General features: G+C 47.3%; 1 protein-coding gene across 2 annotated transcripts in view; it reads right to left on the bottom strand.

Annotated features, from left to right (window-relative positions):
• Positions 1-22509, bottom strand: part of PTPRA (protein tyrosine phosphatase receptor type A) — a 223626-nt gene that overhangs the window by 55457 nt on the left and 145660 nt on the right. For both annotated transcript variants that reach the window (XM_063925332.1, XM_063925333.1), the window contains 4 exons: positions 20274-20350; positions 13527-13907; positions 7388-7408; positions 6712-6796 (listed from right to left, as the gene is read on the bottom strand). In XM_063925332.1, coding sequence (XP_063781402.1) covers positions 6712-6796; positions 7388-7408; positions 13527-13907; positions 20274-20346 — 560 coding nt within the window. In that variant the 5' untranslated portion in view covers positions 20347-20350. The remainder of the gene's footprint in view (positions 1-6711; positions 6797-7387; positions 7409-13526; positions 13908-20273; positions 20351-22509) is intronic.

The following is a 22509-nucleotide window of genomic DNA, read 5'->3' as shown; positions in this document are numbered from 1 at the left end:
TTGATTAATCATTGTTGTTTTCTTTAAAAAAAAAAAAAAAAGCGACGTGCAGACTAGATTTTATTCATAATCCTCTAATGCGGAGAAAGACATTGTCACTTATTACTGTGTAGCCTACCGCTTATAAATGACATTATCAGCAGTCAGCTCGCGCTAGGAGGGTAACGGTGTCGCAAAGTGATGGCTCTATGGCTGCAACAAAGATCTACTGTAGAGAATGGGGACGGGAGGAAGATGTGAGAATCCAGATTATTACATGTTCACATCGGAGTGATACAAGCACGCCGGACACAAAAGGATACTTAATATTTATTGTGGCGGAGGCCAGGGACGATGCTGTGTGCTTGGATGGAGAGAGCGCGTAGGGATAGGTGTGATCTGATCACGTGACACGCTCATCCAATCCTGGGATCCTTCTGCGGCCAAGCAATCACCACTGCCGCAGAGTTTCATCACCTCGACACATACTTTATTTCCACCATAATGCAGCAGAGACGTTGGGCAAAATGAATTTGATCAACGTCTTGTTTTTAACGGTGTGAAAGGAACAAATAAGGAAAAAAAATTACCCAGATTCAATCTTATGAATAAAATCCGCAAATAATAAGAATTTACTCACCGGTAATTCTATTTCTCGTAGTCCGTAGTGGATGCTGGGAACTCCGTAAGGACCATGGGGATAGCGGGCTCCGAAGGAGGCTGGGCACTCTAGAAAGATTTAGGACTACCTGGTGTGCACTGGCTCCTCCCACTATGACCCTCCTCCAAGCCTCAGTTAGGACACTGTGCCCGGACGAGCAGACATAATAAGGAAGGATTTAGAATCCCGGGTAAGACTCATACCAGCCACACCAATCACACCGTACAACTCGTGATACTATATCCAGTTTGACAGTATGAAAACAACTGAGCCTCTCAACAGATGGCTCAACAATAACCCTTTAGTTAACAATAACTATTTACAAGTATTGCAGACAATCCGCACTTGGGATGGGCGCCCAGCATCTACTACGGACTACGAGAAATAGAATTACAGGTGAGTAAATTCTTATTTTCTCTAACGTCCTAGTGGATGCTGGGAACTCCGTAAGGACCATGGGGATTATACCAAAGCTCCCAAACGGGCGGGAGAGTGCGGATGACTCTGTAGCACCGAATGAGAGAACTCCAGGTCCTCCTCAGCCAGGGTATCAAATTTGTAGAATTTTGCAAACGTGTTTGCCCCTGACCAAGTAGCTGCTCGGCAAAGTTGTAAAGCCGAGACCCCTCGGGCAGCCGCCCAAGATGAGCCCACCTTCCTTGTGGAATGGGCATTTACAGATTTTGGCTGTGGTATGCCTGCCACAGAATGTGCAAGCTGAATTGTACTACAAATCCAGCGAACAATAGACTGCTTAGAAGCAGGAGCACCCAGCTTGTTGGGTGCATACAGGATAAACAGCGAGTCAGAGTTTCTGACTCCAGCCGTCCTGGAAACATATATTTTCAGGGCCCTGACGTCTAGCAACTTGGAGTCCTCCAATTCACTAGTAGCCGCCGGCACCACAATAGGCTGGTTCAGGTGAAACGCTGACACCACCTTAGGAAGAAATTGGGGACGAGTCCTCAATTCTGCCCTATCCATATGGAAAATCAGATAAGGGCTTTTACATGATAAAGCCGCCAATTCTGACACTCGCCTGGCTGAAGCCAAGGCCAATAACATGACCACTTTCCACGTGAGATATTTTAGATCCACGGTTTTTAGTGGCTCAAACCAATGTGATTTTAAGAAAAACCAACACCACGTTGAGATCCCAAGGTGCCACAGGGGGCACAAACGGGGGCTGAATATGCAGCACTCCTTTCACAATGCCTGAACTTCAGGTACTGAAGCTAATTCTTTTTGAAAGAAAATCGACAGACCCGAGATCTGTACTTTAATGGAGCCTAGACTTAGGCCCATATTCACTCCTGCTTGCAGGAAATGTAGAAATCGACCTAGTGGAAATTCCTCTGTTGGGGCCTTTTTGGCCTCGCACCATGCAACATATTCCCGCCACATGCGGTGATAATGCTTTGCCGTAACATCTTTCCTGGCTTTAATAAGCGCAGGAATGACTTCTTCCGGAATAACCTTTTCCTTCAGGATCCGGCGCTCAATCGCCATGCCGTCAAACGCAGCCGCGGTAAGTCTTGGAACAGACAGGGCCCCTGCTGAAGCAGGTCCTGTCTGAGCGGCAGAGGCCATGGGTCCTCTGATATCATTTCCTGAAGTTCCGGGTACCAAGCCCTTCTTGGCCAATCCGGAACCACGAGTATCGTTCTTACTCCTCGCCATCTTATTATTCTCAGTACCTTTGGTATGAGAGGCAGAGTAGGGAACACATAAACCGACTGGTACACCCACGGTGTCACTAGAGCGTCCACAGCTATCGCCTGAGGGTCCCTTGACCTGGCGCAATATCTCTTTAGCTTTTTGTTGAGGCGGGACGCCATCATGTCCACCTGTGGCCTTTCCCAACGGTTTACCAACAGCAGGAAGACTTCTGGATGAAGTCCCCACTCTCCCGGGTGTAGGTCGTGTCTGCTGAGGAAGTCTGCTTCCCAGTTGTCCACTCCCGGAATGAACACTGCTGACAGTGCTAGTACGTGATTTTCCGCCCATCGGAGAATCCTTGTGGCTTCTGCCATTGCCATCCTGCTTCTTGTGCCGCCCTGTCGGGTCACATGGGCGACTGCCGTGATGTTGTCTGACTGTATCAGTACTGGCTGGTTTTGAAGCAGGGGTCTTGCCTGACTTAGGGCATTGTAAATGGCCCTCAGTTCCAGAATTTATATGTAGGGAAGTCTCCTGACTTGACCATAGGCCCTGGAAGTTTCTTCCCTGTGTGACTGCTCCCCAGCCTTGAAGGCTGGCATCCGTGGTCACCAGGACCCAGTCCTGTATGCCGAAACTGCGGCCCTCTAGAAGATGAGCACCCTGCATCCACCACAGTAGAGACACCCTGGTCCTTGGAGACAGGGTTATCATTTGATGCATTTGAAGATGCGATCCCGACCACTTATCTAAGAGGTCTCACGGGAAGGTCCTCGCATGGAACCTGCCGAATGGAATTGCTTCGTATGAAGCCACCATTTTTCCCAGGACTCGTGTGCAACGATGCACCGATACCCTTTTTGGTTTTAGGAGGTCTCTGACTAGAGATGACAGCTCCTTGGCTTTCTCCTGCGGGAGAAACACTTTATTCTGTTCTGTGTCCAAAATCATCCCCAGGAACAGTAAGCGAGTGGAAGGAACCAGCTGTGACTTTGGAATGTTCAGAATCCAGCCATGCTGTTATAGCACCTCCTGAGATAGTGCTACTCCGACCAGTAACTGCTCCCTGGACCTTGCCTTTATAAGGAGATCATCCAAGTATGGGATAAATAAAAACTCCCTTTTTTTTTTTTTTTGAAGGAGGATCATCATTTCTGCCATTACCTTGGTAAACACCCTCGGTGCACTGGACAGTCCAAACGGTAGTGTCTGGAATTGGTAATGGCAATCCTGTACCACAATCTGAGGTACTCCTGGTGAGGAAGGTAAATAGGGACATGCAGGTAAGCATCCTTGATGTCCAGGGGTACCATGTACTCCCCCTCGTCCAGGCTTGCAATAACTGCCCTGAGCGATTCCATCTTGAACTTTGTTATGTAAGTGTTCAAGGATTTCCATTTTAAAATGGGTCTCACCGAACCGGCTGGTTTCGGTACCACAAACCGTGTGGAATAGTAACCCCGTCCTTGTTGAAGTAGGGGCACCTTGACTATCACCTGCTGGGAATACAGCTTGTGAATTGCCTCTAGCACAGCCTCCCTGCCTGAGGGAGTTGTCGGCAAGGCAGATTTGAGTAAACGGCGGGGGGGAGACGCCTCGACTTCCAGCTTGTACCCCTGAGATACTACTTGAAGGATCCAGGGATCCACCTGTGAGCGAGCCCACTGATCGCTGAAATTTTTGAGGCGGCCCCCCACCGTACCTGGCTACGCCTGTGGAGCCCCCGCGTCATGCGGTGGACTCAGAGGAAGCAGGGGAAGAATTTTGATTCTGGGGACTGGCTGCTGGTGCAGCTTTTTCCCTCTTCCCTCGTTTGACCCGCCTGCTTTTTTGAAGTCGAAAGGACTGTACCTGATAATACAGTGCGTTTCTTAGGCTGTGAGGAAACCTGAGGTAAAATATTTTCATCCCAGCTGTTGCTGTGGATACGAGGTCCCAGAGACCATCCCCAACCAATTCCTCACCCTTATAAGGCTCTATGTGCCTTTTAAAGTCAGCATCACCTGTCCAGTGTCAGGTCTCCAATACCCTCCTGACAGAATGGACATTGCAATAATTCAGGATGCCAGCCGGCAAAATATTCCTCTGTGCATCCCTCATATATAAGACGACGTCTTATGTTCGCAAAATAGTATCCCTGTTTGAAAGGGGTACAGACCACGCTGCAGCAGTCTGCAGGTCTCAGTCTAGTACCTGAGTGTGTAATTACAGACTTCAGGATAGCCTCCTGCTATTTATCAGCAGGTACCTTCAAAGTGGCCGTATCCTAAGACGGCAGTGCCACCTTGACAAACGTGTGAGCGCCTTATCCACCCTAGGGGATATCTCCCAGCGTAACTTATCCTCTGGCGGGAAAGGGTACGCCATCAGTAACTTGTTAGAAATTACCAGTTTCTTATCGGGGAAACCCACGCTTTTTCACACTTCATTCACTCATTTGATGGGGTAACAAAACACTGCCTGCTTTTTCTCCCCACACATAAAACCCTTTGTTTTTAGTGGTACTTGGGTTAATGTCAGAAATGTGTAACACATTTTATATTGCCGGGATCATGTAACGGATGTTCCTAGTGGATTGTGTATATGTCTCAACCTCGTCGACACTGGAGTCAGACTCCGTGTCGACATCTGTGTCTGCCATCTGAGGGAGCGTTGATGGCCTTTGAGACGTCTGGGCAGGCGCGGGCTGAGAAGCCGGCTGTCCCATAGCTGTTACGTCATCCAGCCTTTTATGTAAGGAGTTGACACTGTCGGTTAATACCTTCCACCTATCCATCCACTCTGGTGTCGGCCCACAGGGGCGACATCTCATTTATCGGCATCTGCTCCGCCTCCACATAAGTCTCCTCATCAAACATGTCGACACAGCCATACCGACACACCGCACACACACAAGGAATGCTCCAATGAGGACAGGACCCACAAAAGCCCTTTGGGTGGACAGAGTGAGAGTATGCCAGCACACACCAGAGCGCTATATAATGCAGGGACTAACTGAGTTATGTCCCCTATAGCTGCTTTTATATAATTTATACTGCGCCTAAATTTAGTGCCCCCCCTCTCTGTTTTAACCCTGTTCTGTTAGACTGCAGGGGAGAGCCAGGAAGCTTCCCTCCAACGGAGCTGTGAGGGAAAAATGGCGCCAGTGTGCTGAGGAGATAGGCTCCGCCCCTTTTTCGCGGACTTTTCTCCCGCATTTTTATGGAATCTGGCAGGGGTTAATATACATCCATATAGCCCTGGGGGTTATATGTGATGTATTTTTGCCAGCCAAGGTGTTAATATTGCTGCTCAGGGCGCCCCCCCCCCAGCGCCCTGCACCCATCAGTGACCGGAGTGTGTGGTGTGCATGAGGAGCAATGGCGCACAGCTGCAGTGCTGTGCGCTACCTTGGTGAAGACTGATGTCTTCTGCCGCCGTTTTTCCGGACCTCTTCTTGCTTCTGGCTCTGTAAGGGGGACGGCGGCGCGGCTCCGGGACCGAACACCAAGGACTGGGCCTGCGGTCGATCCCTCTGGAGCTAATGGTGTCCAGTAGCCTAAGAAGCCCAATCCGGCTGCAAGCAGGCGAGTTCGCTTCTTCTCCCCTTAGTCCCTCGCTGCAGTGAGCCTGTTGCCAGCAGGTCTCACTGAAAATAAAAAACCTAAATCTATACTTTCTTTCTAAGGGCTCAGGAGAGCCCCTAGTGTGCATCCAACCTCGGCCGGGCACAAGATCTAACTGAGGCTTGGGGGAGGGTCATAGCGGGAGGAGCCAATGCACACCAGGTAGTCATAAATCTTTCTAGAGTGCCCAGCCTCCTTCGGAGCCCGCTATCCCCATGGTCCTTACGGAGTTCCCAGCATCCACTAGGACGTTAGAGAAAACAGGATTTCCAGGTATAATATCCTGATATCATATAACCAACAGACATGAAGATACAGCAGTGCAGACATATTCTGTTTAGAGTTCACTGAATAGCTCAAAATGCAGGCATAACAAATCATTACGGAGACAAGGGCAGGCGCAACAAATCGCTACGGAGAAGAGGGCAGGCATATCAGATCGCTACGGAGAAGAGGGCAGGCATAGCAAATCTCTAAAGAGAAGAGGGCAGGCAGAGCAAATCGCTACGGAGAAGAGGGCAGGCATATCAGATCGCTATGGAGAAGAGCGCAGGCATAACAAAACGCTACGCAGAAGAGCACAGGAATAACAACGCTACGGAGAAGAGCGCAGATATAACAAAACGCAACTGAGAATAGCGCAGATATAACAAAAAGCAACTGAGAATAGCGCAGGCATAACAAATCGTTACAGAGAAAAGCACAGGCATAACAAATCGTTACAGAGAAGAGGGCAGGCATAACAAATCGCTATGCAGAAGAGCGCAGGCTTAACAAAACACTATGCAGAAGATCGCAGGCACTTACCTCAGCATGTAAAGCACTATGATGATAAACACAATAATCAGCAGAGAGGAGAGCGCCACCATGACGGCAATAATGGGGGTTTCATCTGCAACAAAACAGGAGTGCAGATAAACGGAACAGTAAACTGCTCAGTCATCTCCAATATACAGAAATTGTATCTACCAGCAGAAGCAGTTGGAGAACCAACTGCTGAGAAGTCCCAAAACAAGGGGTCTATTTACCAAGCCTTGGAGAGTGATAAGTGGCCGGAGAGAAAGTACCAGCCAATCAGCTCCTGTCATGTGACAGGCTGTGTTTGAAAAATGACAGTTATGAGCTGATTGGTCAGTATTTTCTCTCTCTTCAAGGCTTTAGTAAATAGAACCCCTAGTATCTTACAATCAGCACACGTTCTAGACACCAAACTATACTGGCAGCGGGGGGGGTGTGAGGACTTATTACTTCAGACAAACTGCATATTGCCAATTGTTATAGACAGAGGTTTCCCATCAACAATACAACATACTGTAGGTTGTAAATTCAGCAACCAGAAAAGTAATTGATTATGTGTTATAAAGCACATTAGTTGCTAATACACAACTGCAGGACACATTAATAGGGATGTAGGGAAATTATCAGTGATTCCACAATAGTGATATTACGCCATTCACAGTAGGGGTATAATGTTGAGGCTTACCTTGACCTTTTTCTGTTCCCCCTGGAAATAAATATATAAAAAATGTCCGATTAGCAGGTTTGTCGTCCAGTTATGGCACCAACAGAGTCACCACACACAACAAAGCAACACATCGATGCTGTGCAAAACCTATTGCTGTGGCTAGTGTACAATATAGACCTCATAGTGTGATGCTGGTGTGCAATACAGAGCAAACTGCCTGACTGATAGTAATCCAGAGCCCCGCTGGTAAGGAAAACACACCAAGTCCATTGCGTGGTGGCTAGTAGATAATACAGAGCCCACTGCCTGGTAGCTAGTGTACAATTGGAGATATTGGTAGCTAGTATACAAAGTGAAGAGAGATAAAGTACCAGTCAATGAGCTCCTAACTGCCATGTTACAGGCTGGTTGTTGGTAGTTTATCTTTCTCCACTTTATTTCTCTATCACTAATGTGACATATCGGCCGTTCGAGTACACACGGCCGATATATCGCGAGCCTATCAACAGGTGTGTACACCCAATCTATGAATTACATATTTCACAGACATATTGCGTCGGCCGTGCAGTACAGCCAATGGCCAATATATGTACCTAGAGATAAATTGACGCATCTGTCTGTGTGTACTGGCGGTCCACCACCTGCCTTTCCGTACACTTTCTGCGGGGGCCGACATCCCAGCTGGGTTAGATAGGGGGAGAGACACACTGAGCGGCCGATGGGTAAATGTGTATACTTACCTTAATCATCCGCTTTGTTGCGCGATGGCGGGTACACAGACATGTCTGTCTGATGTGGACCCAGTTTTAGTCATCAGATGTCACAGAAGGCTGGGGATGTATCAACGCTTGGCGAGAGATAAAGTGGAGAGAAAATGTATCGACCAATCAGGAGAGGATTTGTTGGTATTTTATCTCCACTTTATCTCTTTCTGAGCTTTAAGAAATCCCTCTTATAGCACAGTGTGAAAATCAACAGCAAGTGTCAGCGATTTGTGAAGAGTTAGAAAGAACAATCGCCACAGAAACCGCCCTGAGCAGAGACACAGCGGAAACTACATGCACTGTGAGTCATCTGACCAGGCCGAACACAAGCCACATTACGCATATAGGGGGTCATTCAGAGTTGTTCGCTCGCTAGCAGTTTTAGCAGCCGTGCAAACGCTATGCCGCCGCCCACTGGGAGTGTATTTTAGCTTAGCAGAAGTGCGAACGTTTTTATCGCAGAGCGCCTGCAAACATATTTTGTGTAGTTTCAGAGTAGCTCAAAACCTACTCAGCGCTTGCGATCACTTCAGACTATTCCGTTCCGGATTTGACGTCACAAACCCGCCCAGCCATGCCTGCGTTTTGCCTGGCACTCCTTGCGTTTTTCCGAACACTCCCTGAAAACGGTCAATTGCCACCCAGAAACACCCCCTTCATGTCAATCACTCTGCGGCAACCAGTGCTACTGAAATGCATCGCTAGACCCTGTGCAAAACTGCATCGTTCGTTGTGCCCGTACGTCACGCGTACGCATTGCGCCGCATACGCAGAAGTGCAGTTTTTTAGCCTGATCGCTGCGCTGCGAACAAATGCAGCTAGTGATCAACTCGGAATGACCACCATAGACTACTGCGTTGCTGCTTAATTAAAGGCTCTACAAAATAATAAAACTATGTATGCGCCATAATTATTTGGTGATCTTACTGGGTGCAATGTTTAAAAAAAAATTGCATTCAAAATGATGTGGACAACACTCTTAGGTTAATTGGTCCCATAATAATTTGTTGATCGAAGCATCAATTCTATTGCAAACGTGTTGCACTACAAGTGCCAGCAAGATTGTACTTCTATCATTAATTAAGGTAGCCTCAGCATAAAAATATTTTCTTCAGAATTAAAAATGTTCTTTTTTTGTAAGATTATTACCTCAATAATAACTGAATAATTACGGGCCATCAAACTATTTATTATTTTTGGGCGGAACAAACAGAAGCAATGTCATACATATGTATAAAGCGGCTGTCCTGTTCTGGCTGGAACAGTGTGTAGACTGAGCGATCTCACCAGCCAGCGGCACCTCTACCATCCTGCGAGTTATTTCTGGCGACTGTCCGGTCAGTTCACGGGTCAAAGGCCATTACATCTGGCGAACGGTATGTGTGACCTCGCGGAAATCAGGACACGACTTGCGCTCAGTGTTTAGCGATACCAGCACGTCAAAAGGACAGAACAAAATAACTAATGTCGGTGCCAGCGGCTGTGCGTGCCCGAACGGAGTAAGAATTGAACTGCTCCGTCGAGCGCCATCTAGTGGTCACCGGCATGCAAAACACCTGAATTCCCACCATAAAGGTGAGGAGCAGCATTAACCTATTAATCTATATTTATTATATAGGATGAGTCCGCTGCAAAGACATAAAAGACTTTCACAGCCCTAGTTCCCGCAAGGGGAGATTTTTTTTATTTAATTTTTATCTTCCTGCTTTTCACTTTTAAGTTCTGAGGTAAAAATGTGTTTCAGTAGGTAAAATAATGGAAGGAGAAGAATACGGTCTTCTTCTGACAGGAAAGCAATGCTGTCAGGTACAAGATAACAGAGGCCAGTAGGAAAACTGAAGTACACAGGAACGCTGAAGAAAATCCACATAATAACGTATATCATTATGGTGTTGCTAGGGGTTTTGTACAGCAACTGAGCAGTTTCCATGTCTCCACAAGAAGAGAAGACAGGTCAAACAGAGAAGTACTTTGCAGACGAGTAATTAAGCCCTAGTATTCTGCGCATGCAGAAGCTGTCAGGCCGCAGCGCAGCGGGGAGGGAGATGCGTCCTTTCTGCAAACCTTTAGAGCCATAATTTATAGGGAAATTATTCAAATCAGCTGTGAACGCACAACGTTTCTGTCAGGATAAGGCGTTTCTATCTGAGTGCAAGCCTTCAGTAAATGCACAGAGACACAGGAAGACTGCGGGCACTCTCTACCATAAGGTGGTAACATTATTTTAAGAGAACAGGAAAACTATTACACCCCCTGATGCTACTAAATGACACCCTGCATTCACCAAACCAATTGTCCAGTGTCTGACAAGGTACTGACCCATCTCTGACCCTTCTCACTCCTTTAGATGATGCAAAATTCACGCTTCCATAACCAGAATGGTGACGGCAACCATCTTGTGGGATGGCCAAGGCTCAGGTGGATGTAGCCCATCAAAACTCTAGGCACTGATTAATCCACATCAGGACCCCAATGTTTCCATTTGCAGGTTAACCTTCAAACACCATAGCATGGATGAAGTTATTCTATTTGGTGCCTCTGTAGACAGACATGTTGGTTTACAGTTGACCTGTCACCAACACACAGCTGAGGCAGCCATTTTGGGAGCTGCACCAATCACCAGAACATAGCCATCAGTACCTCACAAGTATTAGTCTGACTGTATGATTTATAGGTGCGCCAAATGTAAGTTTCCCCTGTGGGTACACAGTAAGTAAACTGTAAGAAGCTAAGTAGTATATAGCATGCCAAGTTGTGCCATGTGGTCCATGTCGGTGTCTAATTACCAATACACGGCATAATTCTCTCCTTACTCCAGCTGCCTCGTCTTACATACATTATTCCCCAACTCTTGTATTCAGCTGTGTTATATCCACACCAGCTTTCTGTGACTGCTTATCTCTCTGCCACCGGCCTATACAGACTGGACCCAACTAGGATCTGGCATCCCTGTCAAATGCCTCTCTCCACTCTAATCTATCGTCAATGCTGCAGTCTGGCTCATTTTCCTCAACAAAACGTACCACATCCACCTCACCTCTCTTACAAGACCTTCACTGGCTCCCCTTCAGAATCCATGTCAAGCTTCTCACACTCACAAAGCACTCACCCATTCCTCTCCCATTTACATCTCTGACCTTATCTCCACTTACACTCCTACACGTGCTGCTCCCTTTCTCTGGAATTCTCTACCTCTTCCCCTTAGACTCTCCACAAAACTTCAAATGGGCTCTCAAGACACACTTCTGCACCAGACCCAGCCGTCTCCCATCCTAAGCACTCTGTGATCCACGCTCACTTTCTACCCCATCTGTGTCGCCCGTCTGTCTTTCCCTCCCCTTTAAAATCACTAGTTTTTTTGCCACCCCATATACTTATTTCGATGACGTCTACTGATGCAGATATGTTTATATACCCCTTACTTATTATATATTGTCTTGAATTGTAAGTCCTTTTTTTTTGTATTGCTTGTTTATGTACTCTGTAATTGGGCGCTGCGGCTCCACTGTGGCGCCATATAAAGGATAATAATAAAATATGGAAGGGCAGGCTGGCAAATACTGTAAAAGCATAGTTAAGAACATCTTTTTGTTATAACGTCATCCATCGCCTGCATGCTGAGAGGCAGCTACGTTCTATGCTGATCCAACACTCTAAGGGGGAGATGTACTAAGCAGTGATAAAAGTGGAGAAGTGAGCCAGTGGAGAAGTTGCCCATGGCAACAAATCAGCTTTGAAGTAACATTTATAATTTGCATACTATAAAAGTATACTGAGCAGCTGATTGGTTGCCATGGGCAACTTCTCCACTTTTATTACTGCTTAGTACATCTCCTCCAATATCCTGATCATGGCTGGCTGGGGAAGCAGAGAGAGTCGCGGAGGGCCCAGCTCCTTTGCCTGTAGAACCGTACATCGCACCCTTACCAACTGCTCCTCTATCCTCCAAGCTACCCCGCAGCCGCTATTAAACGCGGACCCTGTGGGAAACCCCTACTAGTCTCTGGCCGCTACCAGGTTCTCTGGTTATGGCTCAGCCGCCTCTCCCTTCTATGAACCGCAGCAGCGTTAGGTGCAACACAATGAAACTGGCCCAGATTTATCAAGCCTTGGAGAGTGATAAATTGCACGGTGATAAACTACCAACCAATCAGCTCCTAGCCGTCATCTTTCAAACCCAGACTGTAACATGGCAGTTAGGAGCTGGTTGGTTGGTACTTTATCACTGTGCAATTTATCACTCTCCAAGGCTTGATAAATCTGGACCTGAATTCTATAAGCAGTTATGTTACTAGCTAATATTTGTTCATTTCCGGTTGTGCGCTGAACTTCGATTGACTGCCAGGGTCACAGAGGGTGTGGATCATTGGGTCGAATTTTTATTATGTCATTTTGTATGTTAAACTACGTAAAAGCCAAATTAGTGGAAATGCGCACGCTCTCCGTGCTTTGGGCAAGATGTTACTATTCCCAATCGTGGTCTACGTGGATGATAAAGAATGAAACAGCTGAAAAACAACTTGTGTTGACAATTGTCATGGCAACCATTTCAACCCAACGTTTTGAACCTGTCGACCATATCAACCTTTTGTACCTGTCGACCATATGGTTTCGACACATCATTTAGATACCCAACGGAGAAAGGAAAAAGGAAAGGGAAAAGGGGAAAAAGGAAAAAAGAAAAAAGGAAAAAAGGAAAAAAGGAAAAAGGAAAAAAGAAAAAAGAAAAAAAAGGAAAAAGGAAAAAAGAAAAAAAAGGAAAAAGGAAAAAAGAAAAAAAAGGAAAAAGGAAAAAAGAAAAGACAAAAAAAAAAAAGACAAAAAAGAAGACAAAAAAGAAAAGACAAAAAAGAAAAGACAAAAAAAAAAAGACAAAAAAGAAAGGGGAGATACTGTCAGATATTCACTGCAAAGGCGGATGCGGCGCCTACGGATGGAGGAGCACAGTGGGTGGCGATTACATAATAGCCATAAAGGAACGACTGTATGGTTTGTTAGGCACCAGACTGATGGCATCTACAGCTGGCGGGGGCATAAAGGGAGCAGATCACATACTAGCCACACAGGAGTGGACAGGGTAGCTAAGTAAACATTACTAGATGCCAGGCTGATGGCACCTAGGGTGGCGATCAGGGGATGAGGAGTAGATCTGTATTTCTGACCAGGCAGATGGCTCTGTATGGTCAGGGAGTGCCTTATTGCTTCCTAGCAAACTGCGTCGAGGCATCCCATAAATAGTAACTCACAACCACTATACTTTTTCATATTTATGGGACTCCCACAGCCAAAGCATTTGTGGCACAGCCATACAGCAGGTGAGAGCGTACACAAGGAAGCTCAGGGCCGAAGCACTGCCAGACATGACACAACGTGACCCAACGTTCTCTGCGCACCTGTGGGAGTGACCATGTCGTCAGTCGAGACTTTCAAAGTGGTCGTCAGTTCCAGGAAATCGTCAGCTGTTGTCGTTATATCTGTAACGGGCACAACGGAGGCGCTTGTTCCTCCGGCAAAAAGAACGGTGGTTGCAGGTGCGGTGGTGTTGTTGGACAAGGTGTGATTGCTGGCGTCCGTGTCATTGCTGGCGGGGCTGAAGCCGGAGATGCTGTCTGTGACGTTCAGTGTAGGTGCGAGGATGACGGCAGCTGTGGTTGTGAGGGCAGACGTCAAATTCGTGTCTCCGGTGTCAGAGCCGACGTTGATGTCTGTGCTGGGCACTACACGGGGGATCTGGCGCGTGGGGCCGGATGTAATGTTCGGCGCTGCGGGGGCAACTGTGGAAACAGAACACCAAGAGGGAGACATTAAAAGAGGAAAAACTGCTCCAAAGATAAATGACGCAATAGACCAGTGATGGGGTACCTTTGGCATTCCAGCTGTTGTTGAACTACACATCCCAGCATGCCCTGCTAGCATGACCAAACAGCAATACTGTAGAAGGGCATGCTGGGATGTGTAGTTCAACAACAGCTGGAGTGCCAAAGTTTCCCCATCACTGGAATCAACTATACGATAAGGGGGGTAATTCAAAGTTGATCGCAGCAGGAATTTTGTTAGCAGTTGGGCAAAACCATGTGCACTGCAGGGGAGGGCAGAAGTAACATGTGCAGAGAGAGTTAGATTTGGGTGTGGTGTGTTCAATCTGCAATCTAATTTGCAGTGTAAAAATAAAGCAGACAGTATTTACCCTGCACAGAAACAAAATAACCCACCCAAATCTAACTCTCTCTGCACATGTTATATCTGCCTCCCCAACTGCAAACAAAATTCCTGCTGCGATCAACTTGGAATTACCCCCAATGTGCGCTGATCCATTAATGGCGCTGATTAGACGGAATGATTATCGGAAGGGTGCCCACCCGTACACACTGCGCAAACTTAAGCCGTTTTCTAGGAACGTCTTCCATTTTCTGCACTGCCCGAGGAAGCGGACGAGCCGCAACACTACAATAAGTGACTTATTTTGTTTTTATTATGTTATAAGATTTTACTCACCGGTAAATCTATTTCTCGTAGTCCGTAGTGGATGCTGGGGACTCCGTAAGGACCATGGGGAATAGCGGCTCTGCAGGAGACTGGGCACAGCTAAGAAAGAATTAGGACTACCTGGTGTGCACTGGCTCCTCCCACTATGACCCTCCTCCAGACTTCAGTAAGGATACTGTGCCCGGAAGAGCCGACACAATAAGGAAAGGATTTTGAATCCCGGGTAAGACTCACACCAGCCACACCAATCACACCGTATAACTCGTGATATTATACCCAGTTAACAGTATGAACATAACAGAGCCTCTCAACAGATGGCTCAACCATAACCCTTTTAGTTAACAATAACTATATACAAGTATTGCAGACAGTCCGCACTTGGGACGGGCGCCCAGCATCCACTACGGACTACGAGAAATAGATTTACCGGTGAGTAAAATCTTATTTTCTCTAACGTCCTAGTGGATGCTGGGGACTCCGTAAGGACCATGGGGATTATACCAAAGCTCCCAAACGGGCGGGAGAGTGCGGATGACTCTGCAGCACCGAATGAGAGAACTCAAGGTCCTCCTCAGCCAGGGTATCAAATTTGTAGAATTTTGCAAACGTGTTTGCCCCTGACCAAGTAACAGCTCGGCAAAGTTGTAAAGCCGAGACCCCTCGGGCAGCTGCCCAAGAAGAGCCCACTTTCCTCGTGGAATGGGCCTTTTACAGATTTAGGCTGCGGCAGGCCAGCCACAGAATGCGCAAGCTGAATTGTGCTACAAATCCAGCGAGCAATAGTCTGCTTGGAAGCAGGAGCACCCATCTTGTTTGGTGCATACAGGATAAACAGCGAGTCAGTCTTCCTGACTCCAGCCGTCCTGGAAACATAAATTTTCAAGGCCCTGACTACGTCCAGTAACTTGGAGTCCTCCAAGTCCCTAGTAGCCGCAGGCACCACGATAGGTTGGTTCAAGTGAAAAGCTGATACCACCTTAGGAAGAAACTGGGGACTAGTCCTCAATTCTGCCCTATCCATATGGAAAATCCAATAGGGGCTTTTGCATGACAAAGCCGCCAATTTTGCCACCCGCCTTGCCGAAGCCAAGGCCAAAAGCATGACCACTTTCCACGTGAGATATTTTAAATCCACGGTTTTGAGTGGCTCAAACCCATGTGACTTTAGGAAACCCAACACCACGTTGAGGTCCCCCGGTGCCACTGGAGGCACAAAAGGAGGCTGAATATGCAGCACTCCCTTGACAAATGTCTGAACTTCAGGCAGTGAAGCCAGTTCCATTTTGGAAGAAAATCGATAGAGCCGAAATCTGGACCTTAATGGAACCCAATTGATGGCCCATAGTCACCTCTGACTGTAGGAAGTGCAGAAATCGACCTAGCTGAAATTTCTCCTTTGGGGCCTTCCTGGCCTCACAGTACGCAACATATTTCCGCTATATGCGGTGATAATGGTTAGCGTTCACTTCTTTCCTAGCTTTAATAGCGTAGGGATAACTTCCTCCGGAATTCCCTTTTCCTTCAGGATCCGGCGTTCAACCGCCATGCCGTCAACGCAGCCGCGGTACGTCTTGAAACAGACAGGCCCCCTGCTGCAGCAGGTCCTGTCTGAGCGGCAGAGGCCATAGGTCCTCTGAGATCATTTCTTGGAGTTCTGGTTACCAAGCTCTTCTTGGCCAACCCGGAACAATGAGTATAGTTCTTACTCCTCTCCTTCTTATTTTTCTCATTACCCTGGGTAAGAGAGGCAGAGAAGGGAACACATACACCGACTGGTACACCCACGGTGTTACCAGAGCGTCCACAGCTATCGCCTGAGGGTCCTTGACCTGGCGCAATATCTTTGTAACTTTTAGTTGAGGCGGGACGCCATCATGTCCACCTGTGGCCTTTCCCAACGGTGTACAATCATTTGGAAGACTTCTGGATGAAGTCCCCACTCTCCCGGGTGGAGGTCGTGTCTTCTGAGAAAGTCTGCTTCTCAGTTGTCCACTCCGGGAATGAACACTGCTGACAGTGCTAACACATGATTTTCCGCCCATCGGAGAATCCTTGTGGCTTCTGCCATCGCCATCCTGCTTCTTGTGCCGCCCTGTCGTGTACATGAGCGACCGCCGTGATGTTGTCTGACTGGATCAGCACCGGCCGGTGTTGAAGCAGGGGTCTAGCCTGACTTAGGGCATTGTAAATGGCCCTTAGTTCCAGAATATTTATGTGTAGGGAAGTCTCCTGACTTTTCCATAGCCTTGGAAGTTTCTTCCCTGTGTGACTGCCCCCCAGCCTCGAAGGCTGGCATCCGTGGTCACCAGGACCCAGTCCTGTATGCCGAATCTGCGGCCCCCTAGAAGATGAGCACTCTGCAGCCACCACAACAACGACACCCTGGCCCTTGGAGACAGGGTTATCCGCCGATGCATCTGAAGATGCGACCCGGACCACATGTCCAACAGATCCCACCGGAAAATCCCTGAATGGGACCTGGCGAATGGAATTTCTCCGTAAGAAGCTACCATCCTTCCCAGGGCTTGCGTGCATTGATGCACCGACACCTGTATACGTATTAGGAGGTCTCTGTCTAGAGACGACAACTCCTTGGACTTCTCCTCCGGGAGAAACCCTTTTTATCCTGTTCTGTGTCCAGAACCATACTCAGGAACAGTAGACGCGTCGTAGGAACCAGCTGCGACTTAGGAATATTCAGAATTCAGCCGTGCTGTTGTAGCACTTCCCGAGATAGTGCTACTCCACCGAACAACTGCTCCCTGGACCTCGCCTTTATAAGGAGATCGTCCAAGTACGGGATAATTATTTCGGCCATTACCTTGGTAAATACCTCGGTGCCGGGGACAGACCAACGGCAACGTCTGGAATTGGTAATGACAATCCTGTACCACAATTTTGAGGTACTCCTGGTGAAAAGGGTAAATAGGGACATGCAGGTAAGCATCCTTGATGTCCAGTGATACCCTCCAGGCTTGCAATAATTGCCCTGAGCGATTCCATTTCGAACTTGAACCTTCGTATATAAGTGTTCAAGGCTTTCAATTTTAGAATGGGTCTCACCGAACCGTCTGGTTTCGGTACCACAACATTTTGGAATAGTAACCCCGGCCTTGTTGAAGGAGGGGTACCTAGATTTCACCTGCTGGAAGTGCAGCTTGTGAATTGCCGCCAGTACTACCTTTCTCAGAGGGCAGTAGGCAAGGCTGAGGTGAGGTAACGGCGAGGGGGAGTCGCCTCAAACTCCAGCCTGTATCCCTGTGATACTATTTGCAGAACCTAGGGATCCACCTGTGGGCAAACCCACTGGTCCCTGAAGTTCCCGAGACGCGTCCCTACCGCACCTGTCTCCATGTGCCTTTTATAGGCAGCATCACCTGTCCACTGCCAGGTTTCTAATACCCTCCTGGCAGAATGGACATTGCATTAATTCTGGATGCCAGCCGGCAAATATCCCTCTGTGCATCCTTTATATATAAGACAACGTCTTTAATATGCTCTATGTTAGCAAACTATTTTCCCTGTCTTAGAGTAATAATATTATCTGACAGGGTATCAGACCACGCTGCAGCAGCACTATTTATGCTGAGGCGATTGCAGGTCTCAGTATATAACCTGAGTGTGTATATACAGACTTCAGGATAGTCTCCTGCTTTTCATCAGCAGGCTCCTTCAAGGTGGCCGTACCCTAAGACGGCAGTGCCACCTTTTTTAATAAACGTGTGAGCGCCTTATCCACCCTAAGGGATATCTCCCAACGTGACCTATCCTCTGGCGGGAAAGGGTACGCCATCAGTAACTTTTTAGAAATTACCAGTTTCTTATTGGGAGAACCCACGCTACTTTACACACTTCATTCATTCATCTGATGGGGGAACAAAACACTGGCTGCTTTTTCTCCCCAAAAATAAAACCCCTTTTATGTGGTACTTGGGTTCATGTCAGAAATGCGTAACACATTTTTTATTGCCGAGATCATGTAACGGATGTTCCTAGTGGATTGTGTATATGTCTCAATCTCGTCGACCCTGGAGTCAGACTCCGTGTCGACATCTGTGTCTGCCATCTGAGGTAACGGGCGCTTTTTTGAGCCCCTGATGGCCTTTGAGACGCCTGGGCAGGCGCGGGCTGAGAAGCCGGCTGTTCCACAGCTGTTTTACGTCATCCAGCCTTGTAAGGAGTTGATATTGTCGTTTAATACCTTCCACCTATCCATCCACTCTGGTGTCGGCCCCACAGGGGACGACATCCCATTTATCGGCCTCTGCTCCACCTCCACGTAACCTTCCTCATCCCACATGTCGACACAGCCGTACCGACACACAGCACACACACAGGGAATGCTCTGACTGAGGACAGGAGCCCACAAAGTCCTTTGGGGAGACAGAGAGAGAGTACACACCAGAGCGCTATATAATGCAGGGATTAACACTATAACTGAGTGATTTTTCCCCCAATAGCTGCTTGTATAAACAATATTGCACCTAAATTTAGTGCCCCCCCCTCTCTTTTTAACCCTTTGAGCCTAAAAACTACAGGGGAGAGCCTGAGGAGCTGTCTTCCAGCTGCACTGTGAAGAGAAAATGGCGCCAGTGTGTTGAGGGAGATAGCTCCGCCCCTTTTTCGCGGACTTTTCTCCCGCTTTTTTATGGATTCTGGCAGGGGTATTTATCACATATATAGCCTCTGGGGCTATATATTGTGATATATTTGCCAGCCAAGGTGTATTTATTGCTTCTCAGGGCGCCCCCCCCCAGCGCCCTGCACCCTCAGTGACCGGAGTGTGAAGTGTGTATGAGGAGCAATGGCACACAGCTGCAGTGCTGTGCGCTACCTTGGTGAAGACTGATGTCTTCTGCCGCCGACTTTCCGGATTTCTTCTTGCTTCTGGCTCTGTAAGGGGGCCGGCGGCGCGGCTCCGGGACCGAACACCAATGGCCGGTTCCATGCGGTCGATCCCTCTGGAGCTAATGGTGTCCAGTAGCCTAAGAAGCCCAAGCTACCACCAGTTAGGTAGGTTCGCTTCTTCTCCCCTTAGTCCCTCGCTGCAGTGAGTCTGTTGCCAGCAGATCTCACTGTAAAATAAAAAACCTAACATATACTCTCTTTCTAGGAGCTCAGGAGAGCCCCTAGTGTGCATCCAGCTCGGCCGGGCACAGGATTCTAACTGAAGTCTGGAGGAGGGTCATAGTGGGAGGAGCCAGTGCACACCAGGTAGTCCTAATTCTTTCTTAGCTGTGCCCAGTCTCCTGCGGAGCCGCTATTCCCCATGGTCCTTACGGAGTCCCCAGCATCCACTAGGACGTTAGAGAAATTATGTTTATTTTATTCGCATCTTTATGTGTTTGTATTTATTACATAAATATATATTGCCCACAGACTAGTTAAATGTATTCTATTTTGTTTTATTAAATCAGTCACTGTGTACCGATGAGTCCCAGGACCATATTTGTACCTTATGTACTGTATCATTTAAAATACATTTCAGTAGCCTGTCATTCTCTTAGTCTCTGTCTCATAATCCCGTTTATCTCCTGACAATGTAAAATAGTCATCAGGACTCCACGTGTCATCTACGTCCACGGCACCAACACTAGATTGCACGCTCAGTGGGCTGCAAAGAGTACCTAAGATATACTGTGCCCTCCTCTCACCTGTGGTAGTGTTGTCAGCGACCAGGCATGACAAAGAACACACCCACACCAGGAGCACGTGCCAGGAATCCATGTCTCTGAAACACAGAAAAGACAGGAGTTAACATGGGATGTCCAGCACAGAGCGGTCAGGTAGGTTATACGGTTAGTTTCCAGAACCAAGCAGAATAGAACTTCCCAGGTGACGATCCAGAGTCTCAGGACTAAGGAGAGTGAGGGTTCAATAGTTTGAGCGCACAAGTCTAAAGTGAAGGCAGCAGGAAGCCACAGACCGGGAGTTATATAGTGGAAGGAGCAGGGTCCCAGCAACACAGAGTATATCAGGAGATGAGAGATGTGTCAGTGAGGACAGGGCTGCATGTGACAGGGGCAGTGACATGATGTGAGGAGGGGAATGGAGGTAGCAGGAAGCCACAGACAGAGTTATATAGTGGAAGGAGCAGGATCCCCAGCAGCACAGAGTATAACAGGAGATGAGTGATGTGTCAGTGAGGACAGGGATGTATGTGATAGGGGCAGTGACATGATGTGAGCAGGGGAATGGACTCTGCTTCCTTCTCTAAACACAATGCTGATGTTTCATAGGTCGTGCATCAATTGTTTCAGAGAATTTAGCTCCTGTGTAAAGTGGCTGAGAGCTATTCAATTGTTTGGCTCTGCGGCATTCCAACGTGTGAATGCACAGGATTAGGCAAATTAAGCAAATTTCCCCGTGCTAAGTGGCGGGTTGTGCTGCAGCTATGACACACCATTATGGCGACTAGCCCTGAACCCAATTTATCGGAGATGACTGATCACACCACAAGAGGGTACGAGCGGTAATCTGCAATAAGTACATCCTTAGGCTGGTCTCGTAATACAACTGAATAGCTTTAGAGGGCAGTTTAACTCCAGCAACTGAATCGCCACCTATCAAAATGTTTTTTTCACATACTGTAGTTTAGTAATTCCAGACCAAAAATCTAGCACATGGATACAGATAATATGTAATATGATCACAGGGTGGGGGGGATCACCTAAAAAAAAACCTGCATACTTTATACGAACTCGGTGCAAACAGCAATGAGGCAGGTACTTCATATTCGAAAACACGTTTATTTTTATGTAATTATTTGAAAAAATAGTGGAGAATCTGCTTACAAGCATGTCACAGGGGGTATGAAAATAGCTAACAAACTAAATACAAATCCCAAATTCATTCCACTTTCTGACTGTCCTACTTTTATGAAACTGTGACTTAAGGCCTTGAGACACTAGGCGATATAGTAAACTATATCATTCATTTTTACCCTCCTGAGAGTGATATTGCCTACGATAATCGCCCAGTGTGTATGCCGCTTACAACGGCCGATACGCAGCCCCTGCGAGTCGTTTACGACCTTCTGTGTCGGCCGTACATGCAGCTCAATTTGGACTCATCGCCCAAAGCTGCATGCACGGCCACGGCATGACGTTACTGAGCGATATCACACAAGCTGTATGCCCATGTCGGGCGGCCTGGGCCGGGAGGTGACACACTAGGCAATGTCGCTCACAGAACACATCGCCTAGTGTAAATGCACCTTTACTCCCCATGACAGGGAACCTGGATTGGGGGAATAAAAAATAATGAATACATATTTTATTGTTTAAACCACTTTTTTCCCATATTAATACTTTAAAGAAAACATTTTTTTTTAATCCTTCTTATATTAATATTGTGAAACACTGCTATCTATTAGAAGCCTTGATCAACCATGTTTTAATAAGGTTCTAACATCATGGGGTTAATCCAATTAGCCACGATGATCTCTCGGCTGCAATTTACAGCGGCACGAATTCGAACAAAAGTATTCGCCGCCCCATAGGAGGTCCGAGCAATTTTGTGCAAATTGGGTCCGATTTCAGCCCGCGATGGGTGAGAGATCAGGTGCTACTGTCGGCGCTAAAATACTGCGGCGACAGCACATCGCACCCTTTGCGGCTAATTGGATCGACCCCTAACAATCCAACTTTAGCAATATTCATGTAAGAAAGCATTAAACATTGTTGATAAGGTTAATATAAAAAGCAGGGTTCAATTTTACTGATTAAACTGTTTTTCTTTTGGTTTTAAGTTTTTGGTTTTCCCAACTCTGCAGGGACACATGGTATAATCATTGTAAATGGGCCATTTAATACAAAAAGGTTTTAGGCAGCTAGCAACGGGCACTCCAGTAACATGCAACAATGATTTGGGAACCGTTGTTTGTTGGAG

This window comes from Pseudophryne corroboree, chromosome 1, assembly GCF_028390025.1.
Source record: "Pseudophryne corroboree isolate aPseCor3 chromosome 1, aPseCor3.hap2, whole genome shotgun sequence".
In the NCBI taxonomy this organism is placed as follows: Eukaryota; Metazoa; Chordata; class Amphibia; order Anura; family Myobatrachidae; genus Pseudophryne; species Pseudophryne corroboree.
The sequence above is the reverse complement of the archived record's forward strand: the minus strand, read 5'-3'. Positions and strand labels throughout refer to the sequence as shown.